This window comes from Bufo gargarizans, chromosome 4, assembly GCF_014858855.1.
Source record: "Bufo gargarizans isolate SCDJY-AF-19 chromosome 4, ASM1485885v1, whole genome shotgun sequence".
Lineage (NCBI taxonomy): Eukaryota > Metazoa > Chordata > Amphibia > Anura > Bufonidae > Bufo > Bufo gargarizans.
Window position 1 is genome coordinate 184,095,777 of NC_058083.1, and position 22,365 is coordinate 184,118,141.

Consider the following 22,365-nt stretch of genomic DNA (forward strand, 5'->3'; position numbering starts at 1 on the left):
ACCCCCAGCCCCCAAGAATCGTCCCTGCTCCTGTTTGACAGCGACAGTGAGAGGGACACCTTGGGGGAGGTAATGCAGGAGGCTGATTTGCACTTCAGTCCTGAGGGTCAGGACCTTATGGAAGGGATGGAGGAGGAGATGGAGGGGGTACCACCTGTATGCACCCCAGTGACATCCCTTCCAACAGGTGCGGGCGGTTTCAGCCAGCGAAACCCGACACCTAGTCAGACCCAGGCGTCAGCGAGGGGACAGAGGAGCCAGGTCAGGGGCCCCACGTCTGCTGTTCCCCTCAGTGCACCACTGGTTGGCCCTGTGTCTGACATATCGGGGGATGAAGAGGAGGGTGACAGAGAATGGGTGCCACCTCCCTTGTCAGGAATCAGCAGCACTGATGAGGAGGAAGGTAGGCACCAGAGACAAATGGTGCGACAGGTTGCCAGTGAGCCCAGCGTCAGGGGCTCCACTGGTAATGGCAATAGGAGGAGGCAGCAGCAGCCAGATCCACCTGTCCGCATCGAGCCCGAGCAGGCGCAAGTCAGCACTGCCCCATCTGACAGGAGGGTGGTACGTAAGTCGCCTGTTTGGGCTTACTTCACCCTGGCAGTAGATGATGCCACAATTGGCATTTGTAATCTGTGCCATGCTAGGGTGAGTAGAGGGAGGTCTGCGGCTCGGCTGGGTACCACTGCCCTCACCCAGCACTTACGAGTCAACCACTGGCGGGAGTGGGAACAGATGCGGGGTGGTCATAGCAGTGGCGCCACCAGCAGTGTGCAGGGGACAGCAGCTCCTGCCACTGTTCTGCAGCCACCCCAACCACTTCTAACAAGGCGTTCCCACTCCCCCGCTCCCTCTCCTAGAGGTACTGGTACCGGCAGCCAGACCTCTGCCTCCACCGCACCCTCCTTTATGTCCTCCACTGCCGTCCGGCGCCAGCCCACGGTTGCTGACCTTTTCGAACGCACCGCGCCCTATGCCCCCGGGGACCGACAAGTGCGTTCACTCAATGGGCTCCTGGCAAGGGTTATCGCCCAACATCTGCTGCCCTTCAATCTTGTGGACAGCAATCCATTCCGGCAGATGTTGGAGCAGGCACAACCCAGATGGCGTGTCCCCAGCCGCCATTTCTTTGCCAGGACTGGCGTCCCTGCCCTACATCAGCACATTGTGCAGAAGGTATCCCTGTCGCTGGATCATGCTGTCAGTGACAGGGTGCATCTGACAATGGATGCTTGGACCAGCAGGCATGGGCAGGGACGCTATATCAGTTTTACTGCCCATTGGGTTTCCCTCCGAGGCGCCGGGGAGGGAACGGCGGCATCTGAGTTTGTGGTGCCGCCCCGGGGTGTCCAGGGGAGAACTGCTGCTCTCCCCCCACAAGCCACTGTCTCCACCACTGCTGAGCCCCCCAGCAAGCGTCCCCGTAGCTACGCGAGTGTGGTGCACGTCCGCTGCCAGGCCGTGCTCCAGCTTGTGAGCTTAGGGGAACGGAGACACACTGGACCTGACGTTCTGGCCGCACTACAGGATCAGGTCCAGAAGTGGCTGACACCCCGAAGGCTCCAGGCAGGTATGGTTTTCTGTGACAACGGCAGCAACCTCCTCGCCGCCCTCCAAGCTGGCAGTCTGACACACGTGCCCTGCATGGCACATGTCCTCAACCTAGTTGTGCAGAAATTCCTCCGGACATACGAAGGGTTGAGTGACATTGTGCCAAGGGTACGGAGGATTGCCAGCCACTTTAGACGCTCCCCAACTGCTGCCGCGTCCCTGTCCAAACTACAGCAGGACAACAGCCTGCCACCTCACAGGCTGATTGTGGACAGTGTGACGCGGTGGAACTCCACCCTCCACATGCTGGAGAGGTTGTGGGAGCAGCGAAGGGCAGTGAGGGAATACCTGCTGGACCAAGGCACTCCAGGGCCAGCACAACCACTCCCATACATCACTAATGCGGAGTGGGGGCAGATACAGCAGGTCTGCCACGTGTTGGCTCCATTCGAGCAGGCGACCAAGATGGTCAGCGGGGAGCATGTCGGCCTCAACGACATGCTCCCCTTAGTGTTCCTGCTGGACAGGACACTAGATCGCCTGCTCGAGGCTGGGGAGAGTGCTTTGTTGGAGCAAGAGGAGGCAGCAATGCTCCAACAAGACCAGGCCCAAGACGAGGAGGAGGAGGAAGAATTTGTAGACGTCCAGCAGTCTGGGCCTGGTCAGGAGGGAGAGACGGTGTTGGGGGCACCGTTAGTCCGGGGGTGGGGCAGCTCCGAACGGGAGCAGCAGCAACAGCAGCAGGAGGACCAAGAAGTCATGGTCCTGGGCAGCCATGAACAGTCACAGCGGGCTGTCCTCTTCCCTATGGCTGCCCACATGCTGCGATGCCTCCGGAGGGACCCCCGGATCAAGAGAATCAAGGAGAGGGAAGATTATTGGTTGGCCACCCTTTTAGACCCTCGCTGCAAGGGGAAACTGGAACAGTTCATCCCAGCCAGCCGTAGACAGGCCCGTATGGATCAACTGCGGGCCTGTCTGATCAAGCGTCTGGAGCAGGCCAACCCTCGGCCTCACGCTCTAGTTCTCCCCGCCCATCTCACCCAGCAGGTGGCTGGCCCCAGCAGCACCAGCCGAGCAGGTGACCTTATGGGTGAGATGCGGTCGTTCTACCAGTCTGCGCGACCCAGTACCACCAGCAGCAGCAGCAGCAGCAGCAGTCACCACCAGCGGCTGGCCCGCATGGTGGCAGACTACATGGGGTCCGTTGGTGCTTCCGACAGCATGAGCACCGACGACCCCATGGAGTACTGGGTTGCCAGGCTGGACACCTGCCGCGAGCTCGCTCAGTATGCGCTGGAGTTACTATCTTGCCCACCCTCCAGCGTACTGTCTGAGCGGACATTTAGCGCGGCAGGTGGGGTGGTCACGGACAAGCGGACCCGTCTGTCCTCAGACTCAGTGGACAGACTTACATTCATTAAAATGAACGAGTCCTGGATCGGCAGTGACTTCTTGGCCCCCGCTGTCGGTTCAGGCCGTTGAAGGGTCCCTTGTCCATCCCTCTCCTTGTCTCTCCCTCCAAAACTACGTTGTTTTTTATTTTATTTTTAAATATTTATTTATATATTTACTTATTTATATATTATACATTTTTATTTATGAAGCAAAATCTTAATATAATCAAAATAATCATTCTAGAATGCCAAATTTTTTAATTATCATGCATGTCATCAAATTTCCTCAGCACACTGAATACCTGCTGCTGTCAGAGTTGCATTTTTTTTAAGTTATGGGCTTACCATGGCCTGTTGGTTTGCCATTCGGCATTACACATTGCTGCTGCCAACTTTGAACGTGCTGCTGACTGACATGTCATATTTAATTTATGGGCTTCCCATGGCCTGTTGGTTTCCCATTCAGCAGTACTCATTGCTGCTGCCAACTTTGAACGTGCTGCTGACTATCCTGATATGTTATTCGGAGCTATGTTTAGGCCTTTTACTAGACATTTTCCATCTTCCATCCTGTTGATGCTGCTATTGAATTTACTGATCAGGCTGATTTTTGTTTAGTCCTTACACTACATCATTATATTTAAATGTTGATTATGCATTTCCTACTGAGTTGTGCCAAGTTATGTGTAGACCTTATGCTCAACCATTTCAAAATTCTATCTAGTTGATGCTGCATCTGTCTGTCCTGAACATGTATTTGTAATTACTCTTTATTCTCCAATTTTAAGATTAAATTATGATGCTGCCTATCCTGCAGGGTTAGGCGAACTTGGTGTAGACCTTTTACTATGGTGTTTACATTTACCTGCTTTTGTCTGCCCTGTTCCTGCAGAGTTTAGTTTAGCTATGTGTGGCCTTTAGACAACAGATTTTTCTGTTTTAATGGTAGTTTCAGTAGTTATCCTTAATTGTTTGGCCCTTTGATTTGTATGCCTTCTACTGTTGCGTTACTATTTTACTGCTACTGTCTGGCCTAATGCTGCCAAGTAATGTGTCTGAAATATACTAAATTATTAAAATCTAACTGTGGAATTTTTTTTTTCAAGATCATGCAAAGGAGAACCAGCATGGACCACTTATTAGCCCTTGTAATATGACAAGTATTGAGTATTATTATTTTCATAAAATGGTGTTCATGTTTAATATTTGCGAATGTGCACTATTCATCGTATATTGTCAAGAATTTGATTGGAATATAGATAGAATAAAAATGTTTTCGTTTAATACATTCATGCGGTTTTACGCTTCATTCACCAAAATAATTTATTTTGTTTTATTTTATTTTAAAAATTTTAATTTTGCTTTAATTGGGTTGTTGGCGTCCATGTTGTGGTTCTTACTTTAGCAAGGTGGGGACCGCATGTGGGCTTCCATTTTCAAAAGGTTTTGTGCACTTAACATTGTACAAGACTGATTGATAAACCTAATAAAAGTTTTTAGTTTTATTTATTATTTTAATGCGGACTTAGGTTCTAACATGGTGTTGTCGGTTGTCCTGGAAAGGATGCCTGGCTTCCGTGTTGACCTCTCTACATGGTTGGGTGTTACTGGCGTTATACTCATCCGTGTGGTAATCCGGTTTTGGTAATGGAGCGTTATTGCCACATGTATATATAGATATATACATTTAAATGTAATCTTACTTCTTGACAATTATATAATGATTATTTTCACATGCTAGTGTAATATAATAATAGACTTTAATCTTTCAAAATTACCTGCTGACAGAATAATAATCTTGAAGCCATGTCACCATTTTGTGAGTGATTCTACTCATTGCATCACATGTTGATGTCTTTTTTGAGGAAGCTATGCTCCAACATGTCCAGTTTAACAAACGGACACTATATCAGAATCATGCTAGTTATTTCTTTGCTGACTCCTCAATTGTTTTTTTTGTTGTTTTTTTTCAGACACATTTGATGTTTCAAAATTTTTTGAATAATGGAACTAATATAACTGAAGAAAACTTTAATATGCAATATTGTATTATTGAGGTTGAAATTTGGATCACAGTATGGATAATTTGATACTTTTTTTTATATAAAGATACTTTTTCAAAAGTATAAATTTATTTTTTGTTAAAATTTGGTTGATACTCTATATATATTTATTATACATTTTGAATGTAGATTTGTATTTTGTAATCTAAAGTTTTGTTCAATAATACATTTGAAAGGTAATAGTGTGTTCACACAAAGGTTAATTAATGTGCGTTAAACAATAATTTTCTATTATAAATTACGGTCTTTTTTTTTCAAAGTAAAGAAAACTTTAATTTAGTGCTCTAAAGTTTTCAGAGCAGCCATTTACAATGAACCAAAATAAGTAAATTTCCTAACGGCAAATTACTACCTTAAATACTGGAGTGCGATAAACAAAATTCTCATTTTTACAAACATACAACATATTGTTTCATGTAAAACTGAATCTGTAAGAATGTCTCATCTGCTTAACCACGTCCGACTAGCCCCAATCTTCATCCTCCTCCGCTGCCGCCCGCGCTGCAGGTTGTGAAATGCCAGCATTGCTGTAACCGTTGTCCTCCTGGAAGTCACCTCTCTTCCTGCTATCCACTGAAGCAAATTTGCTTGGCTGTGAACTAAATGTTGGCATGCCATGGGCACTGAACGCCATCTCTTCAAGCCAAGCAGGTACTGTCACGAACTATGGATCCGATTGCTCCGGATCCCTGAGCTGTGACCTAGTGGTCTGTGACAGAGTCTGCGCACACACAGAGACCTCACGTGACCGGGGTGTATCTTAAAAGGACAGGATGAGCTGGGCCTGGTATAGCCTTTATGACCTTTTATAGCCGGCATCACAGAGTAGTGGTAATAAAAGTGTCCATCTATATCATAGGTGACCCCGGCTTCAGGAAGATGAGAGTTCACAGTTTTTTTACATATGCCAGAAGCATATAAGATGGCTACCCAGAGGAATTATGTATGCCGGCACAAGGTACCTCCTGGTGAGCATCGGTTAAAACTTTCACTAGTCCACGGACAATTTTTTGCTCGTCATCACCAATCTTATTAAAAAAAGAAATGGCTTTTCCAGTGTTGCCGCAGCGTCCGGTTCGGCCGATCCTGTGAACATATTCGTCAACATCGCCAGGGATGTCAAAATTTATCACATGAAGGACGTTCTCGATATCTAATCCTCTGGCAGCAACAGACGTGGCAACAATCACAGGACACTGTCCAGAGCGGAAGTCGCCCAGAGCATTCTCCCACTCTCTTTGCTCTCTGTCCCCGTGAATGCTTGTGCAGGGGATTTTTTCTTGACAAAGAAATGTTGCAATTAAATCCGCCATCTTTTTGTTTTTCACAAAAACCATCGTGCGCTCATGGCCTATGAGTTGTAAAAGTTCCAGCAGTTTAGCCTGTGACGAACTGCGACCGCCGCGGCCACAATGAGTCACGAAACTGTAACAGATTCTAGGTCTTGGTTATACGCAGAGGGTAAATTCACAATGCACTCAGACAGGTTGTACCTTTCCTCAGAATCAATGTACACTGTCCTTTCTAGAACTCCTGTCTGGCTTTCTATCCCAAGGCCTGGATGCCTAAAGGGTGGCTTAAATCCTTGGTAAAATATATCTTCCTCAGGTATTAGATGCTTGCTTTATTTTCTAATGCATCTGCCCATCAGGGTTACTTATCTTTCCCTGGGATTTCCTTACTTGTCTGTTGAAGGACTGTGGGTTTCTCCCAGGAGGTTCTGTCCTGCTACTGGGGTGTCTTCAGAGCATTCCTTGACTTGACAACAATTTTCTTACATCTTCCATAAAACCCATGTCCAGCATACAATCAGCTTCATACAGAACAAGGTATTTCACTTGGCTCAACCCAATCTTCTCCTTGTTAATAACGTCCAGTAACCTCCCAGGTGTCGCACAAAGGATGTTGCAGCCTTGAAATATCTGGCGCAGTGAATTAGACGTTTGTGTTCCTCCATAGATTACAACTGGACGAACGACAGTTCCGTATGCAAATTTCCAAGCATCTAGGTAAATCTGATTGATCAGCTCTCTGGTAGGAGCAACAATTATGGCTTCTGGTTCCTGAAGATCTTTAAACTGACTCTGTCAATCGGAGACAGCATAAATATTCCGACAGTCTATGCCTTCTTATAATAATACCCCTCAATTATATTTAAAATCAATTTAGTACTTGATTTCTCTCAGTCGACAAATGTTTGTTTAAACCCAAATCTGGTTTATCTTTTATCTATATAAAGATATATATATTATCAACCATACTGGTCTAGAACTGAATTCAGTTCCTTGGAGATAATACCGTGCTTTCACTAGTATATTTTCAATATCCCTGTATTGGATTATTTTTCAGGATGATGCTGCAGATACACCCCCATCTTATTCCAAAACAGATACTATACACAAAGTATGGTTAATTGAATATATATATATATATATATATATATATATATATATATGTATTATATTAAATTAATTATCCTATAAAATATAGGTAAGGTTATACTATACCAAAATGTCAGCTAGCAAAAATCAGTTTCAATGGTTCTAAGATGGCTGCCTCCAATGACTGAAAAGGTGGTCAGGGCTGGATCTGGTCTTTTGATGATGTTCAGAGAGAGAGAGCTAGAGAGCTCTAGAGATCGATCCCTTCTGTCAGCCCATACCATCTTTTTATCCTATCTTAGAAAGGGCTTGGCCAAGTTTTATCATTAACTAGTGACCTCACTTTATAATCAATATAACCTCCCTCTAGTATTTTACCCTAACACTAGATGGCACTAGTATTCCATACAAAAATCGAATCACTCACTTCTTTCTCTTATCTAATATACTAGCAATAAATGTTATCTAAGGTTTCAGACAAAACCTTGAGAAGATCTTGAATAGACAATGGCTTTTTTACTTCGTCAACCACCTGGTTTATCCTTGTACAATGTTGTATTGGCCTTTTCAATAAAATATAATAATAATGAACTGTTATAATTTTTTGATCTAGATAGTTTATTTTATTAGGACAACATTGTATATGTAAGCGATGAATACACATGCTGTACTTGGGGGTTCAATCTGTTTTTTTATACTTTTATAATCGGTCTTCCACATCCCCATCTGTTAAAAATTTTTGTCTGCTGAAATATAATAACTTGACACTCTCTAGTACTGCTTAGTTATGCCAAACTTTGTGTAGTAATTAGAATACTACTTTAACTTACCTACTGCATGCTGATCTTGGCCTGATACTTCAGAATTCTCTGTAGTCATTATACTCCACCGTTAGCATTGACTTCTTATTGTCCTGATTATTGAGAGTTATGTGTAGGCCGTATAATCCACTGTTAATATCTAGCTACTGTGGATTCTGCTGCGGTCTGTTCTGATCATGGCGAGTTAGCATTCAGCCTTTTGAGAATACACATTACCCGCTGCAGCATGTCCTGCTGAGTTAGGATGAGATTATACTCGACCATTAATATCTACCAGCTGCAGATGCTGTCTGTCATGATCATACAGAGTTATGTCAAGCTAGTTGTTTGTCCTTTGTAGCTATGTGAAGTTCTTATACAACACCATCAGCTGTCCTGATAAAGTTGATTTTTCAATTTACAAATCAACCTACAATGTTAACTTTACCAACGGCTGCTGTCCAGATGAAGCTGACTTGTATGCCTCAGAATATAACATTAGCTATAACTGCTGCTGCTGTCCTGATCAAGTTGATTTGTTATGTATATACCTTATAATAAAACACTATAAATACCTGCTGCTCCTGTTGCTGTACATTTAAAGGTGACTTGTAGCCCTCAGAATACTATAGCTCTACCTGCTGCTGTCTTGATCAAGTTGATTTGTTATGTATATGCCTCATAATACAACACTACCTGCTGCTGCTGTCATGAAAAAACGTATTTATGTGTAGGCCTTATACTACACTATTTAGATGTACTTACTGCTGTTGGCTGTTCGAACCCTGCTGACTTTCAACGTGGACTAAAGGCTCCTTTACTGATAAGTCTGCAGTTAAAATTATACAAAAACATAACCTTATAGAAAAAAAAAAGTATGGAATCAATATAACTTAAGAAAACTTTTTTAATAACAAAAAAATTAGAATAAAATTAAGGGAACTTTTGCAGTTCTTCCTGCAGGCTTGCGAGCTCCTTCAGGTCCTCCCCATATTGGCATTCAAATTCCTGCAGCATTCTTTGGGATTTTTGAATGAGGGCTCTTAATTGCCTGATTTTCCCATGCCTCTTTTGCATTAGAGCAATTTTAGCAGAAATTTTCTTGATTACTGTTATGAAAACACAAGAGATAAATATATCAATTAACAATAAGTCATTTATTGAATTTTGTGTAGTATGTAGTTAAGTGCAGAGAATTTGAGTGTCATTTTTAAAGTATACCATAATAAATGTAGTTCTATATTAGATTATTTAGTGACATTTTAGTAGTTTTAAAGAAAATTTGTTGTGTTATATAATGTTAGTTTATGTAGATTAAAGAGTTATTGTGCATGTCTGTTGTTTGATATTACTGTGGTTTTTGTTGTCCCATTATTATTGTTAATTTTATGATCTTCATCACCTGCTATATAATTGTAGGGTGCAGTGTTTCATGACTTTCAAAATTGCTCCGTACTATTTTTGTGCCAAATATAAAATATTTGCCCTGGGGACAAAATTGCTCATTAACCGTGGTTTGATAGCCGATCTACTAGTCCAGAGCAGCTAGCCAATTATATAAAATAAGGCCTTTTCAGGTATTTGTCAAACACCTGCTGTCTAGATCTCTCCTATTGGACGTATTTCAAAGACATAAGCATTGCTGCTACGTAGCTGAAGGGGGGGGGGGGGTAAGTAGGTGTCATGTGGAGGTGACAAATGCTAAAAAAGACTGTACGACAGCACCTGTTGCCTTAGAGGTGAAGCAGGGGACACCAGTGTTTTGTTCCCCTGCAAGCGCTGATATTGGCTGTTACAACTCTACAGCCAATTAAATAAATTCACATATGTGGTGGTGTTCAGGTGAATTATATGCTAAAAGTGGAACTGCACTGGGGTGCATTTAGTCCTGTAACCACTTATTTAATAAAAAAAAATGTGTGTAAATTCATTATTTATTTTTTTTGTCAATTTGAACGTTTTTTTCTAGAAGACAATCGTTGGCTCATTATGTAAAATTGCGGATTAATCTAATTGCTTAGCATATTCATTGAGGGGTGTAGTTTGCCTAATTAAATAACTTTTTTTTGTTTTCAACTCTAGGGTCACACAAGGGCGTCTTCTCTTAACATGCGACATAGCTTCCAATTACCATTAATTTAAATCCTTTAGCCTAAAGCCATATTGTGCTCCTTGCAGTCGGAAGCCTGCTGTGCGACCAAAGTTAAGGGTTTTGTGCACAAAATATACATATTGTTTGTAATAAGTTTAAGATTTTTTTATGATTTAAACACTACAATGTTTTCAAATAAAATAGTTCGTAATTTATAATTTGTTCAAATTATTTTAATTTTTTTAACATTTTAATAGATTACCGTTGGACAATTAAATCGTTAACAGACTTTATAGGATAAATTTGGATTAAATAGAGGGTGTGTGGTTTCTGAAATGGGGTTATTTATTTGTCGCTGACACTATGTAGGCCTCAAAAAGTGACTGCATAACCAAACTGTTATTGTTAATTATATTTCTGTTAATAAATTATATAAACATGATATAGGCATATGGCGATTGTAAACTTATACATTTATTTAATCTCTATTAATCTATATTGTAGTATCATTTGAAATGTTTATTTTGATTATATCATTTTATTTCTAATATTTTTTTAGATTAGTTACTTCGTTAACAAAGATGCCATTAAAATTTTGACTATGTTTTACCACTGTCATGAAGTACAATGTGTAACAATAAGATAGAACTATGCCCATGAACAGTAAACTCGTTTTAAAGTTATTAGCACAAACATAGATACCGTTTAACATTTAAGAAAAATGTTTAATTAGCGTTAAAGTAGAAATGGGCATTGGGTACTGAGGGTTAATGTTTCTAAATATGTGATGTATACATAATTACAATGATGTGTGCACATATTTACCCTCCTGGTGCGGGGTGGTAACCAGCGCCTGATCCTCTTCCTCAGGAGCTGGGGTGGTGGTATCCTCCTCAGCAGGAGCTGGGCCAGACGTTTTTGGCCCTTGAGAGGGTCCGGGCTCGTCAGACACCTCCACAACAATCCCCACATCAGGTGGGTTGGTGGCACCTCGAGGACTGTGGGAGGGGCCCGCCTGCTCATCCTCCTCTGTGGAGACCTCCACTACATCCAAATCCGCCGTGGTTAGACGGCGGCGGACCGTTGGCGCTGGAAGCCCTGAAATCACACAACATTTGGATTTAGGCTCAATTTAAACGTCCGGAATGTCTTTTTCATATCCACCCACACAAAAAAAAAAAAAAAAAGGACACCGGCAATGTGCGTGACGCATTTAAGACCGCACGTCAATGTCAATAATATAATATGACTATTCTTGGCCTCAATTGAGGACAATAATACAAGGATTATTAATAAATATCATCAGAAATACAGCAAAAAGTATTTGTTAGAAGGTGTAAATATTATATTTAATGTTCATGTTATAAGATCGGATTGTATTGCGATTGTATGTGGGGTCTGATCAATCGGATATTGGCCAGCTGAGCTGATATGTACCTGTCTAGGGTACTTATTACAACAATGATGAATATCTAATCAGACATCATAAAAGACGAAGTTATATTTAGTGCAAAAAGAACTGAAATGTGGACCCAGAAGTGCGGGTCCGCTTTTCTGGAGACGGGACTGCACATCGTGCGGCCCCCTTAGAGATGAATGGGTCCTCAAGTCAGTTCAGAAAAATAAATTATGAAATTGAGCACTTGTGAATCGGGTCTTGGCTGTCATTCACGTAGCGGATGTCACGCACGGCATCTGCTCGTGTGAAACAGCCCTAATACAGATTGATGATTGCTGTTTATCTAGATATACACACACACACATACACTACGTGCAGAATTATTAGGCAAATGAGTATTTTGACCACATCATCCTCTTTATGCATGTTGTCTTACTCCAAGCTGTATAGGCTCGAAAGCCTACTACCAATGAAGCATATTAGGTGATGTCCATCTCTGTAATGAGAAGGGGTGTGGTCTAATGACATCAACACCCTATATCAGGTGTGCATAATTATTAGGCAACTTCCTTTCCTTTGGCAAAATGGGTCAAAAGAAGGACTTGACAGGCTCAGAAAAGTCAAAAATAGTGAGATATCTTGCAGAGGGATGCAGCACTCTTAAAATTGCAAAGCTTCTGAAGCGTGATCATTGAACAATAAAGCGTTTCATTCAAAATAGTCAACAGGGTCGCAAGAAGCGTGTGGAAAAACCAAGGCGCAAAATAACTGCCCATGAACTGAGAAAAGTCAAGCGTGCAGCTGCCAAGATGCCACTTGCCACCAGTTTGGCCATATTTCAGAGCTGCAACATCACTGGAGTGCCCAAAAGCACAAGGTGTGCAATACTCAGAGACATGGCCAAGGTAAGAAAGACTGAAAGACGACCACCACTGAACGAGACACACAAGCTGAAACGTCAAGACTGGGCCAAGAAATATCTCAAGACTGATTTTTCTAAGGTTTTATGGACTGATGAAATGAGAGTGAGTCTTGATGGGCCAGATGGATGGGCCCGTGGCTGGATTGGTAAAGGGCAGAGAGCTCCAGTCCGACTCAGACGCCAGCAAGGTGGAGGTGGAGTACTGGTTTGGGCTGGTATCATCAAAGATGAGCTTGTGGGGCCTTTTCGGGTTGAGGATGGAGTCAAGCTCAACTCCCAGTCCTACTGCCAGTTTCTGGAAGACACCTTCTTCAAGCAGTGGTACAGGAAGAAGTCTGCATCCTTCAAGAAAAACATGATTTTCATGCAGGACAATGCTCCATCACACGCGTCCAAGTACTCCACAGCGTGGCTGGCAAGAAAGGGTATAAAAGAAGAAAATCTAATGACATGGCCTCCTTGTTCACCTGATCTGAACCCCATTGAGAACCTGTGGTCCATCATCAAATGTGAGATTTACAAGGAGGGAAAACAGTACACCTCTCTGAACAGTGTCTGGGAGGCTGTGGTTGCTGCTGCACGCAATGTTGATGGTGAACAGATCAAAACACTGACAGAATCCATGGATGGCGGCTTCTGAGTGTCCTTGCAAAGAAAGGTGGCTATATTGGTCACAGATTTGTTTTTGTTTTGTTTTTGAATGTCAGAAATGTATATTTGTGAATGTTGAGATGTTATATTGGTTTCACTGGTAAAAATAAATAATTGAAATGGGTATATATTTGTTTTTTGTTAAGTTGCCTAATAATTATGCACAGTAATAGTCACCTGCACACACAGATATCCCCCTAAAATAGCTAAAACTAAAAGCAAACTAAAAACCACTTCCAAAAATATTCAGCTTTGATATTAATGAGTTTTTGGGGTTCATTGAGAACATGGTTGTTGTTCAATAATAAAATTAATCCTCAAAAATACAACTTGCCTAATAATTCTGCACTCCCTGTATATTTATTATTATGTGTGTGTGTGTGTGTGTGCAAAGTACAAAATCAGCCGGTTACATCAAACATCACTACCGCACTGTGTGGATAAATATATATATATATATATATATATATATATATATACACTCACAGCGAGATAGAGATATATGAGGTAAAGGGATGATTTGCTATGTTTCACAACAGGTAAAAATAAGTAATAATTTGTAACGGGTGATAAAAAAAAAAAAAAAGTACCAGGGCAGACTCTCTGACTGTGCTCTTTGACCCAGTCCGGGTGCCTCCTTTTCAGGTCAGACCATTTTTTTACAATTTGAATTTCGTCGTGGGTCCGCCCAAATTTTTTTTGTAAGGCCTTGACGACCCCCACGACAATCGCCCTCTTCTCGGCCTGCTTCCGGGTCCGGTCATAACCCTTCTTCAACATGCGCTGCAGGATAAAGATGCAAACATGTATTACAAAATTTAGGAAATACAAGGATTATTAATAGATATCATCCAAAACACAGCAAAAAGTATTTGTTAGAAGGTGGAAATATTATATTTAATGTTCACGTTATAAGATCGGATTGTATTGCGATTAAATGTGGGTGCGTGATGAGCAATGTGATATTGGCCAGCTGAGCTGATATGTACCTGTCTAGTGAAGCGACGGTACGATATGGGGTGCACCCTGGGTAACGCTAAATGAACCAGCAAATAATGGCAGGAAGAAATTTGTAATTTTTCTCCAGACCAATAAGACATGAGGCCAGATTTATCATTAGCTCAAGTCAGAATAATGGAGTGAAAAAGTCGCAAGAAAATGAGCAAACGCTAAAACTGCGCACAAATTTGCGAGTTTCTCCTGCTCTGCACTATGCTCGCCAGTTTTATGAAAGTGGACGTGTTTTCTTATGTAGATGAATCTCTAGACACATTTACTATTGGAACAATTTAAAAAGTTGCAAAAAAAAAAAAAAAATGCGCTAGTTCACTCCAGTGAGGACCATGCTTATCTTAGGGCTCTTTCACATCTGCGTTCTTTTCTTCCGGCATAGAGTTCCGCCATCGGGGCTCTATGCCGGAAGAATACTGATCAGGATTTTCCTAATGCATTCTGAATGGACAGTCCGTCCTTCAGGATGCATCAGGATGTCTTCCGTTCCGGAACGGAACGTTTTTTGGCCGCAGCAAATAGCGCAGCATGCTGCGCTTTTTGCTCCGGCCAAAAATCCTGAACACTTGCTGCAAGGCCGGATCCAGAATGAATGCCCATTGAAAGGCATTGATCCGGATCCGGCCTTAAGCTAAACGTCGTTTTGGCGCATTGCCGGACCCGGCGTTTAGCTTTTTCTCAATGGTTACCATGGCTGCCGGGACGCTAAAGTCCTGGCTGCCATGGTAAAGTGTAGCGGGGAGCGGGGGAGCAGTATACTTACCATCCGTACGGCTCCCGGGGCGCTCCAGAGTGACGTCAGGGCGCCCCAGGCGCATGGATGACGTGATCGCATGGGGCGCTCTGACGTCATTCTGGAGCGCCCGGGGAGCCGTACGGACTGTAAGTATACCGCTCCCCCGCTCCCCGCTACTACTATGGCAACCAGGACTTTAATAGCGTCCGGGCTGCCATAGTAACACTGAAAGCATTTTGAAGACGGATCCGTCTTCAAATGCTTTCAGTACACTTGCGTTTTTCCGGATCCGGCGTGTAATTGCGGCAAGTGGAGTACACGCCGGAACCAGACAACGCAAGTGTGAAAGAGGCCTTATGAGAGTTTTTAATAGAACATGCGACTTTTTCGTAAGGACGTGCAAACTTTGTAAAGCTGCTTACTGACGGATAAACTGCTACCGTAAAAAGGGATGATCATAAATCTGGCACTATGTGTTTGTGTGTGGTATGCAGTGTGTGGCAGGAAAATGTATATGCAATGTGCATGATATTTCTTTGCTGTCCATACATACATACATACTTCTTACAAAGTGCTGTGATGTCAAAACAATACTTATTACAATAATGATGATTATCTAATCAGACATGATTAAAAATAAAGTTATATTTAGTGCGCGTATATATGCGCATAACTGCGCATGCGCGAATATGTAAACATACTATTGCTTAATAATTACTATACTATACAGATATGGTGCGAACATGCATTCAAAATGTTATGACATGAAGTGTTGTACTTACGGTTAGCAGCAGTTCATCCTCTTCGTCATGGAATCTTGTGCCCACCATTTTCTCTTGTGAGGAGTTGAAGATTCACTTTTAAAATGGAGTTGACGTACTCGCGATAAACCACGCCTATGATGCGCGCGCAGGTGCGCGCGCACAATCTCAACACACTGACTTAGGTGGTGTATGTAGCGAATAAACGAATAGAGAGAATAAGCGAATATATCGAATAGGCAAATTATCTAACAGGCAGCGGTTGGGCGAATATTTGAAAAATGCTATTGATTGACCCTGACGTACTCGCGATAAACCACGCCTATAATGCGCGCGCACGTGCGCGCGAACAATCTCATCACACTTCATATTTTAGGTGGTTATGTAGCGAATAAACGAATATAGCGAATAGGCGAATTATCTAACAGCCAGCTAATAGGCGAATTTTTGAAAAATGCTATTAACCCTAGTTAGTTAAAATATACCATCGGAACTGAGTTTTCACTAACGTACGGAAAACTTAGATCCGATGGTATATTTTGACAACACAGTGAAGTGATGCTTGTCGGGTTAGGCTAGGTCTACACGACGACATTTGTTGCGCGACAAAAAGTTGCGCGACAGATAGGGCACGACATTTGTCGCATGACATTTTGTTGCACTAATGTTGCGCGACAATTGTTATAATGGCAGTCTATGGTGTCGCACTGCAACATGCGACATGTTGCGACTGCGACGCGACAGTCGCAGAAAAATCCATCTCAAATGGATTTTCTGCGACTGTCGCAGTCGCAACATGTCGCATCTTGCAGTGCGACACCATAGACTGCCATTATAAAAATTGTCGCGCGACATTAGTGCAACAAAATGTCGCGCGACAAATGTCGTCGTGTAGACCTAGCCTTAGAGTTAAAATGTATCGCATAATATGTATTATGCGATGCGAAAATTCGAATTATCGCATATGCGAAATAATAACGAATTCGAATATTTGCTGAATATTTTACGAATATTCTTTCGAATATTCGCGAAATTTCGCGAATTCGAATATGGGACATGCCGCTCAACACTACTGCTGATCAGTTATCAACCTCCAGAGACCTTAGAGGAAATGATGACCCTTGTTGTCCGACTTGACCGACGGGTTAGAGAGAGACGACAGGAACATCAGTTTTCTTCCCAGATTGTGGTCCAGCCAGAGGCCTATCCCAGAGACAATGCTGAGGTCTCCACCGAGGAACCCATGCAGGTTGGCATGACCCGAGGGAATCTTCGCTGCAGATGTGGAGAATGCTTTTACTGTGGCGATCCTGACCATTGGATCAACCAGTGTCCTAAGAAGGTCCTCTCTGTCAAGTCTCCTAAGGCAAGGCAACCTAAAGACCAGGTACACCCTGATTTTTCTAAATGTAAGATTTTGGTACCCATTACGATTTCTCTGGGAGTAGATAAATGATCGGGTAAGGCCTTTATCAATTCTGGCTCAGCGGCTAGCTTTATTGACTCTGAGTATGCTGTAAGATTGGGTATTCCAATGTTTGCTTTACCAACTCCTATCCATGTCATGGCTATTGATGCTACTCCTCTTATTGGTGGTAAGGTGAGCTCATGTACCTCCGTGGGTGTGTGTCACTCAGAGAGATGTTCCCTTTTTGTCCTGTTGAACCTACCGGCTGAGGTGGTATTAGGGTTGCCTTGGCTCCGACTACATAACCCCACTTTAGATTGGTCCAATGGGGAGTTGGTGAGATGGGGGCCTAAGTGTGACTTATGCTTGTCCGTGGTACAGGCTGGGGTCTCAGTAAAGTCAGATACTTTACCCACTGTTGTTAGAGAGTATTCTGATGTATTCTCATCACAAACCCCGGAGGTTCTACCCCCCCATAGACCTTATGATTGTACTATAGAGCTAGTAGAGGGGGCCAAGTTTCCTAAGGGGCGAATTTATAATCTTTCTAAGCCCGAACGCAAGGCCTTGGAAGATTATATTAAGGAGAGCCTTAGTAAAGGGCATATTAGACCTTCTGTCTTTCCTATGGGGGCGGGGTTTTTCTTCGTTAAGAAAAAAGATGGTGGTCTTAGGCCATGTATCGATTACCGGAGATTAAATAAAATCACTGTCCAGAATAGATACTCCCTCCCATTGATTCCTGATTTATTTAACCAGGTTCTGGGGGCAACCTGGTTTTCCAAAATTGACCTGAAAGGGGCATACAATCTAATCCGAATCAAGGAGGGAGACGAATGGAAAACAGCGTTCAATACTCCGGTAGGACGCTTTGAATATCAGGTGATGCCTTTGGACTCAGCAATGCCCTAGCTGTGTTCCAAAACTTCATGAATGACATTCTTAAGGAGTTCTTAGGTAAATTTGTTATTGTCTATCTTGACGACATTTTGATATTCTCTTCTGACTTTGAATCCCATGTGTCTCATGTTAAACAAGTATTAGAGGTGTTGAGGGAGAATCAGCTATCCGCTAAGCAAGAGAAATGTGTCTTTGGTGTACAGGAGATTCTGTTTCTAGGGCATGTTCTGACTCCTCACGCCTTGAAGATGGATCCTGGTAAGGTGCTAGCAATTAACGAATGGGTAAGACCTTCATCCTTAAAGGCGTTACAGCGATTCTTAGGTTTCGCCAATTATTATCGTAAATTTATTATGGATTTTTCCGTAATTGCTAAACCGTTGACCGACCTTACTAAGAAAGGGGCGGATTTGGAGAATTGGTCTATTGAGACCATTTCTTCATTTGAAAAATTAAAAAAGGCATTCAGTAGCGCTCCCATTCTGATCCAGCCTGATCAGGAGAGACCTTTTATTGTGGAGGTGGATGCGTCCGAGGACGACGCAGGAGCAGTCCTTTCACAAGGTCCTGCTAGCCTCACTAACCTGAGACCATGTGCCTTCTTCTCCAGGAAATTCTCTCCCACGGAGATAAACTATGACATAGGGAATAGGGAGCTGCTGGTCATTAAATGGGCATTTGAGGAGTGGAGGCATTTTCTGGAGGGGGCAAGGCATTGTGTAACTGTTGTCACTGACCATAAAAACCTTATGTTTCTTGAGTCTGCTAAGAGGTTGACTCCCCGTCAAGCCAGATGGGCTCTGTTTTTTACTCGTTTAGATTTTTCCATTACGTTCAGGCCGGGAAGTAAAAATGTGAAGGTGGACGCATTATCTCGGAGCTTCCATGCCTTTCAACCTACTGAGGTACCACCTGAATCCATCCTACCAGCAAAAATCTTCATAGCAGCTCTAACCCAGGATATCTCGGCTCGCATTAGGTCTGAACAACATCTGGCACCGGTATCTACCACAACAGATGAGTTGTTTTTCCCCGTACAATTTCGTCTCCAGCTGTTGGGTGAGTGTCACGATTCTGCCTTTTGTGGACATCCGGGTGTTGAGGGCACTAAGGATCTGGTTTCTAGATCTTATTGGTGGCCCACTCTAACTAGGGATGTCAAGTCCTACGTGTCAGCTTGTGAGGTTTGTGCCAGGTCCAAGACACCTAGGACTCGAGCTGCTGGTAACCTACGACCCCTACCCATTCCCAGTAGACCCTGGTCCCATATCTCGATGGACTTTATAACTGACCTACCGCCGGCAGAGGGTAAGACTGTAGTTTGGGTAGTGGTCGATAGGTTTAGCAAGATGGTCCATTTCATTCCCCTGGCTAAACTTCCGAATGCCAAAACCCTGGTGTCTATTTTTTTGAAAGAAATTGTTCGATTGCATGGTATCCCGGAAAATATTGTTTCTGACAGGGGTGTGCAGTTTGTTTCCAAATTCTGGAGGGCATTCTGTAAAAAATGTCAAATTTCATTGTCTTTTTCTTCTGCCTACCACCCTGAGAGTAATGGGCAGACTGAGCGCCTTAATCAGTCTGTGGAACAATTCTTGAGGTTGTATGTGGCTGATGACCAGCAATTATGGGTGAAATTTCTTCCATTGGCGGAATTTGCTTTGAATAACCGTGTCAATTCTTCTGCTGGGGTTTCACCTTTCTTTGGTAACCATGGTTTCCATCCCCGTTTTCATTCTGGGTCATCAGCCTCCTCCTCTAACCCTGAGGCGGATAGGCTCTCCTCTGAACTGTGCACAGTTTGGGCCCGGGTTCAATCTAACTTAGAAAAGGCTCAAAGTTCTCAGAAACTCAAGGCCAATAGGAGACGTTCAAGGGGGGTGAATTTTCAGATTGGGGATAAGGTATGGTTGTCCTCCAAGAATCTCTCTCTTAAGGTAGATTCTAAAAAGTTTGCTCCTCGTTTTATTGGACCATATAAGATCACGGAGGTGATTAACCCGGTATCATTTAGGTTGGAGCTGCCCGAGTCATTCCACATTCATAATGTGTTCCATAAATCTCTACTTAAAAAATATGTTGAACCGGTAGTACCATCGAAAGCCTCGCCTCCACCGATTCTTGTTAATGATGCAACTATAGACCAGTGAGTCTGACATCAATAGTAGGCAAATTAATGGAAACCCTATTAAAGGATAGGATTGTGGAACATCTAAAATCCCATGGATTGCAAGATGAAAAACAACATGGGTTTACTTCAGGGAGATCATGTCAAACAAATCTTATAGATTTTTTTGACTGGGTGACTAAAATAATAGACGGTGGAGGTGCAGTAGACATCGCATATCTAGATTTTAGTAAGGCTTTTGACACTGTCCCACACAGGTAAGACACCAAAAAAAGAGAAAGTAGGGCTCGCACTAAATAGTATTATGAATATATAAATTTTATTAGTGTCTCCATATGAGACAAATCACAATTAATACACATAGGAAACAATGGATGGTGAAAAATGAGCACACAGAATGACATGGAGCACGACCAAATTACTAAAAATGGCAAATAGATACAAAAATGAGTATATAGATATAGCACTAAGTGTGCATGTAAAGCAAATAGAATGTTAGTGATATATGTAATCAGGCAAAGCTATACAGGCTAGGTAATGATATCATACATAGTGAAACCAAAGTCTGCATATAAAGTGACCAGTGCACATAGTCAGAATAGATATATAGCCAACGCTGAGTAAATCATTATAACGCCATAAACCAACTACCTGTATAGTGCTCCAGCAACCCCGACGCACGTTTCACGCAAGGCTTCTTCAGGGGGAAGTGTGTGTGGAGGGGGGGGCTAGTGGGGTGGTTTATATAGCCAAAATGACATGGCTAATGGACGCAGAGCAGCTGCATACGATTAGGGAGCAGGACATGTGTGGCCACACAAGGAAGTGACGCGATGCGTTCCAGCTTGGAACGCATTGCATCACTTCCGGTTCCTGTAGGTGGAACGCATGGTGGAACACAAGACGTCACTTCCGGGATTCGGCAGGAGTAACAGGGTGAAGGGAAAGCTATGACCTAATGCGCTCCAGTATATACATGGAGCCTAACTGATGAATGGGGGAGCAAATGTAACTTATATTTATATTTTATAGAGCATGCCAGAGTGTATTAAGCCAGACTGTGGAAAAGACAATATACAGTACATCATATGGCACAATGAAAAACCGACCTCCTACAGCGCTAAATGACAAGCATGTTAATAAATAAAGTATATACATATATGTAATATATTACAATTAGGATGAGCAGAAAAGTGTATAGATGATAAAAAACCAATAAATTGCACGTAAAACGTATATATAAATATATACACATGTGGAAGCTTATCCCCACACATGTGTGTATACAATGAATACCACAGAAGATACTACAGTGATATAAATATATAAAGTGACAAAAGTGAATAAGGTACAAGCACTGCTGTACATATAGGAAAGAGAACAGATAAGGTGTGTGAGTGCGCGTGGACGCACGCGCGCACAGGGGAAAACATGAGCGCACGCGCACACAGACACATGCAAATACATGAGTGTGTAAGATAGATAATAATTTAAAACCTAATTATATGTAGATAAAGGTGAATGCAAAAGGTCCAAAAGGGACGGTTGACAAATATATAATGTCCGTGCTGATAACGCCATGAAGTGAGAATACAGAAACATGGTCAATTGGTCTAGGAAGTAGATACATCTGTGAATCAGAATGGAGGGGAGAAGAAGAGCACGCCGAATCCCAGGTGACGATGGCAACCACACCTAAATAACTGACACAAGAGATATATAAGAAAAACTGAATTAAAAATCAGACTATGTAAAAGACAAATAAAACAAAAATTATAAAAACGAGTCAGCCAAAGAGAAGGCAGCCCTAAGGGATATTATACTAACCCTAAAAGCACCCAAGGTGGAGCCGTGCCTGGGAACAGACAAGACCCCACCAGTGGGCAGACACACACACATAAAATATGTAATCGCTCTAAGGAACACAAATAATAATACATAACCAAGATAAAGAGCTCAAGAAAAACCAGGAAGACCAACTACAACTCGAGGGTGAGGCCCCAAGGGCATTACGGCAAAAAAGGGGCAAAGCTTAAACCCTCATTTAAACCATGTGGGGTGACAGTATGCAATTGGAAGATCCACCTAGCCTCTCGTTGGGCTAGGAGGCGTTTCCAATTGCCACCCCTACTGCCCACAAAGACCCTGTCGATCCCCCTTACCTG

General features: G+C 42.8%; 1 protein-coding gene and 1 pseudogene across 1 annotated transcript; both read right to left on the minus strand.

The window, feature by feature from the left end:
- Nucleotides 1-5,474: 5,474 nt before the first annotated feature.
- Nucleotides 5,475-8,477, minus strand: LOC122935300 (annotated as a pseudogene).
- Nucleotides 8,478-9,090: 613 nt separating this feature from the next.
- LOC122933690 lies at nt 9,091-14,133 on the minus strand. Its single transcript, XM_044288648.1, has 3 exons — nt 13,847-14,133; nt 11,110-11,382; nt 9,091-9,301 (listed from the first exon to the last, which is right to left on the minus strand). Exons 1-3 carry the CDS (start codon nt 14,034-14,036, stop codon nt 9,126-9,128), a joined length of 639 nt encoding a protein of 212 aa, XP_044144583.1. The 5' UTR covers nt 14,037-14,133; the 3' UTR covers nt 9,091-9,125.
- Nucleotides 14,134-22,365: the final 8,232 nt, after the last annotated feature.

Bases quoted from the DNA above. Each gene is read 5' to 3' on its own strand.
- LOC122933690 (XM_044288648.1), bottom strand. From the start codon at position 14,036: ATGTTGAAGAAGGGTTATGACCGGACCCGGAAGCAGGCCGAGAAGAGG. The intron at 11,383-13,846 runs GTACTTTTTTTT...GTGTGATTTCAG, and splicing joins CAGTCAGAGAGTCTGCCCTG to GGCTTCCAGCGCCAACGGTC. The intron at 9,302-11,109 runs GTAAATATGTGC...TTTTCATAACAG, and splicing joins TACCACCCCGCACCAGGAGG to TAATCAAGAAAATTTCTGCT.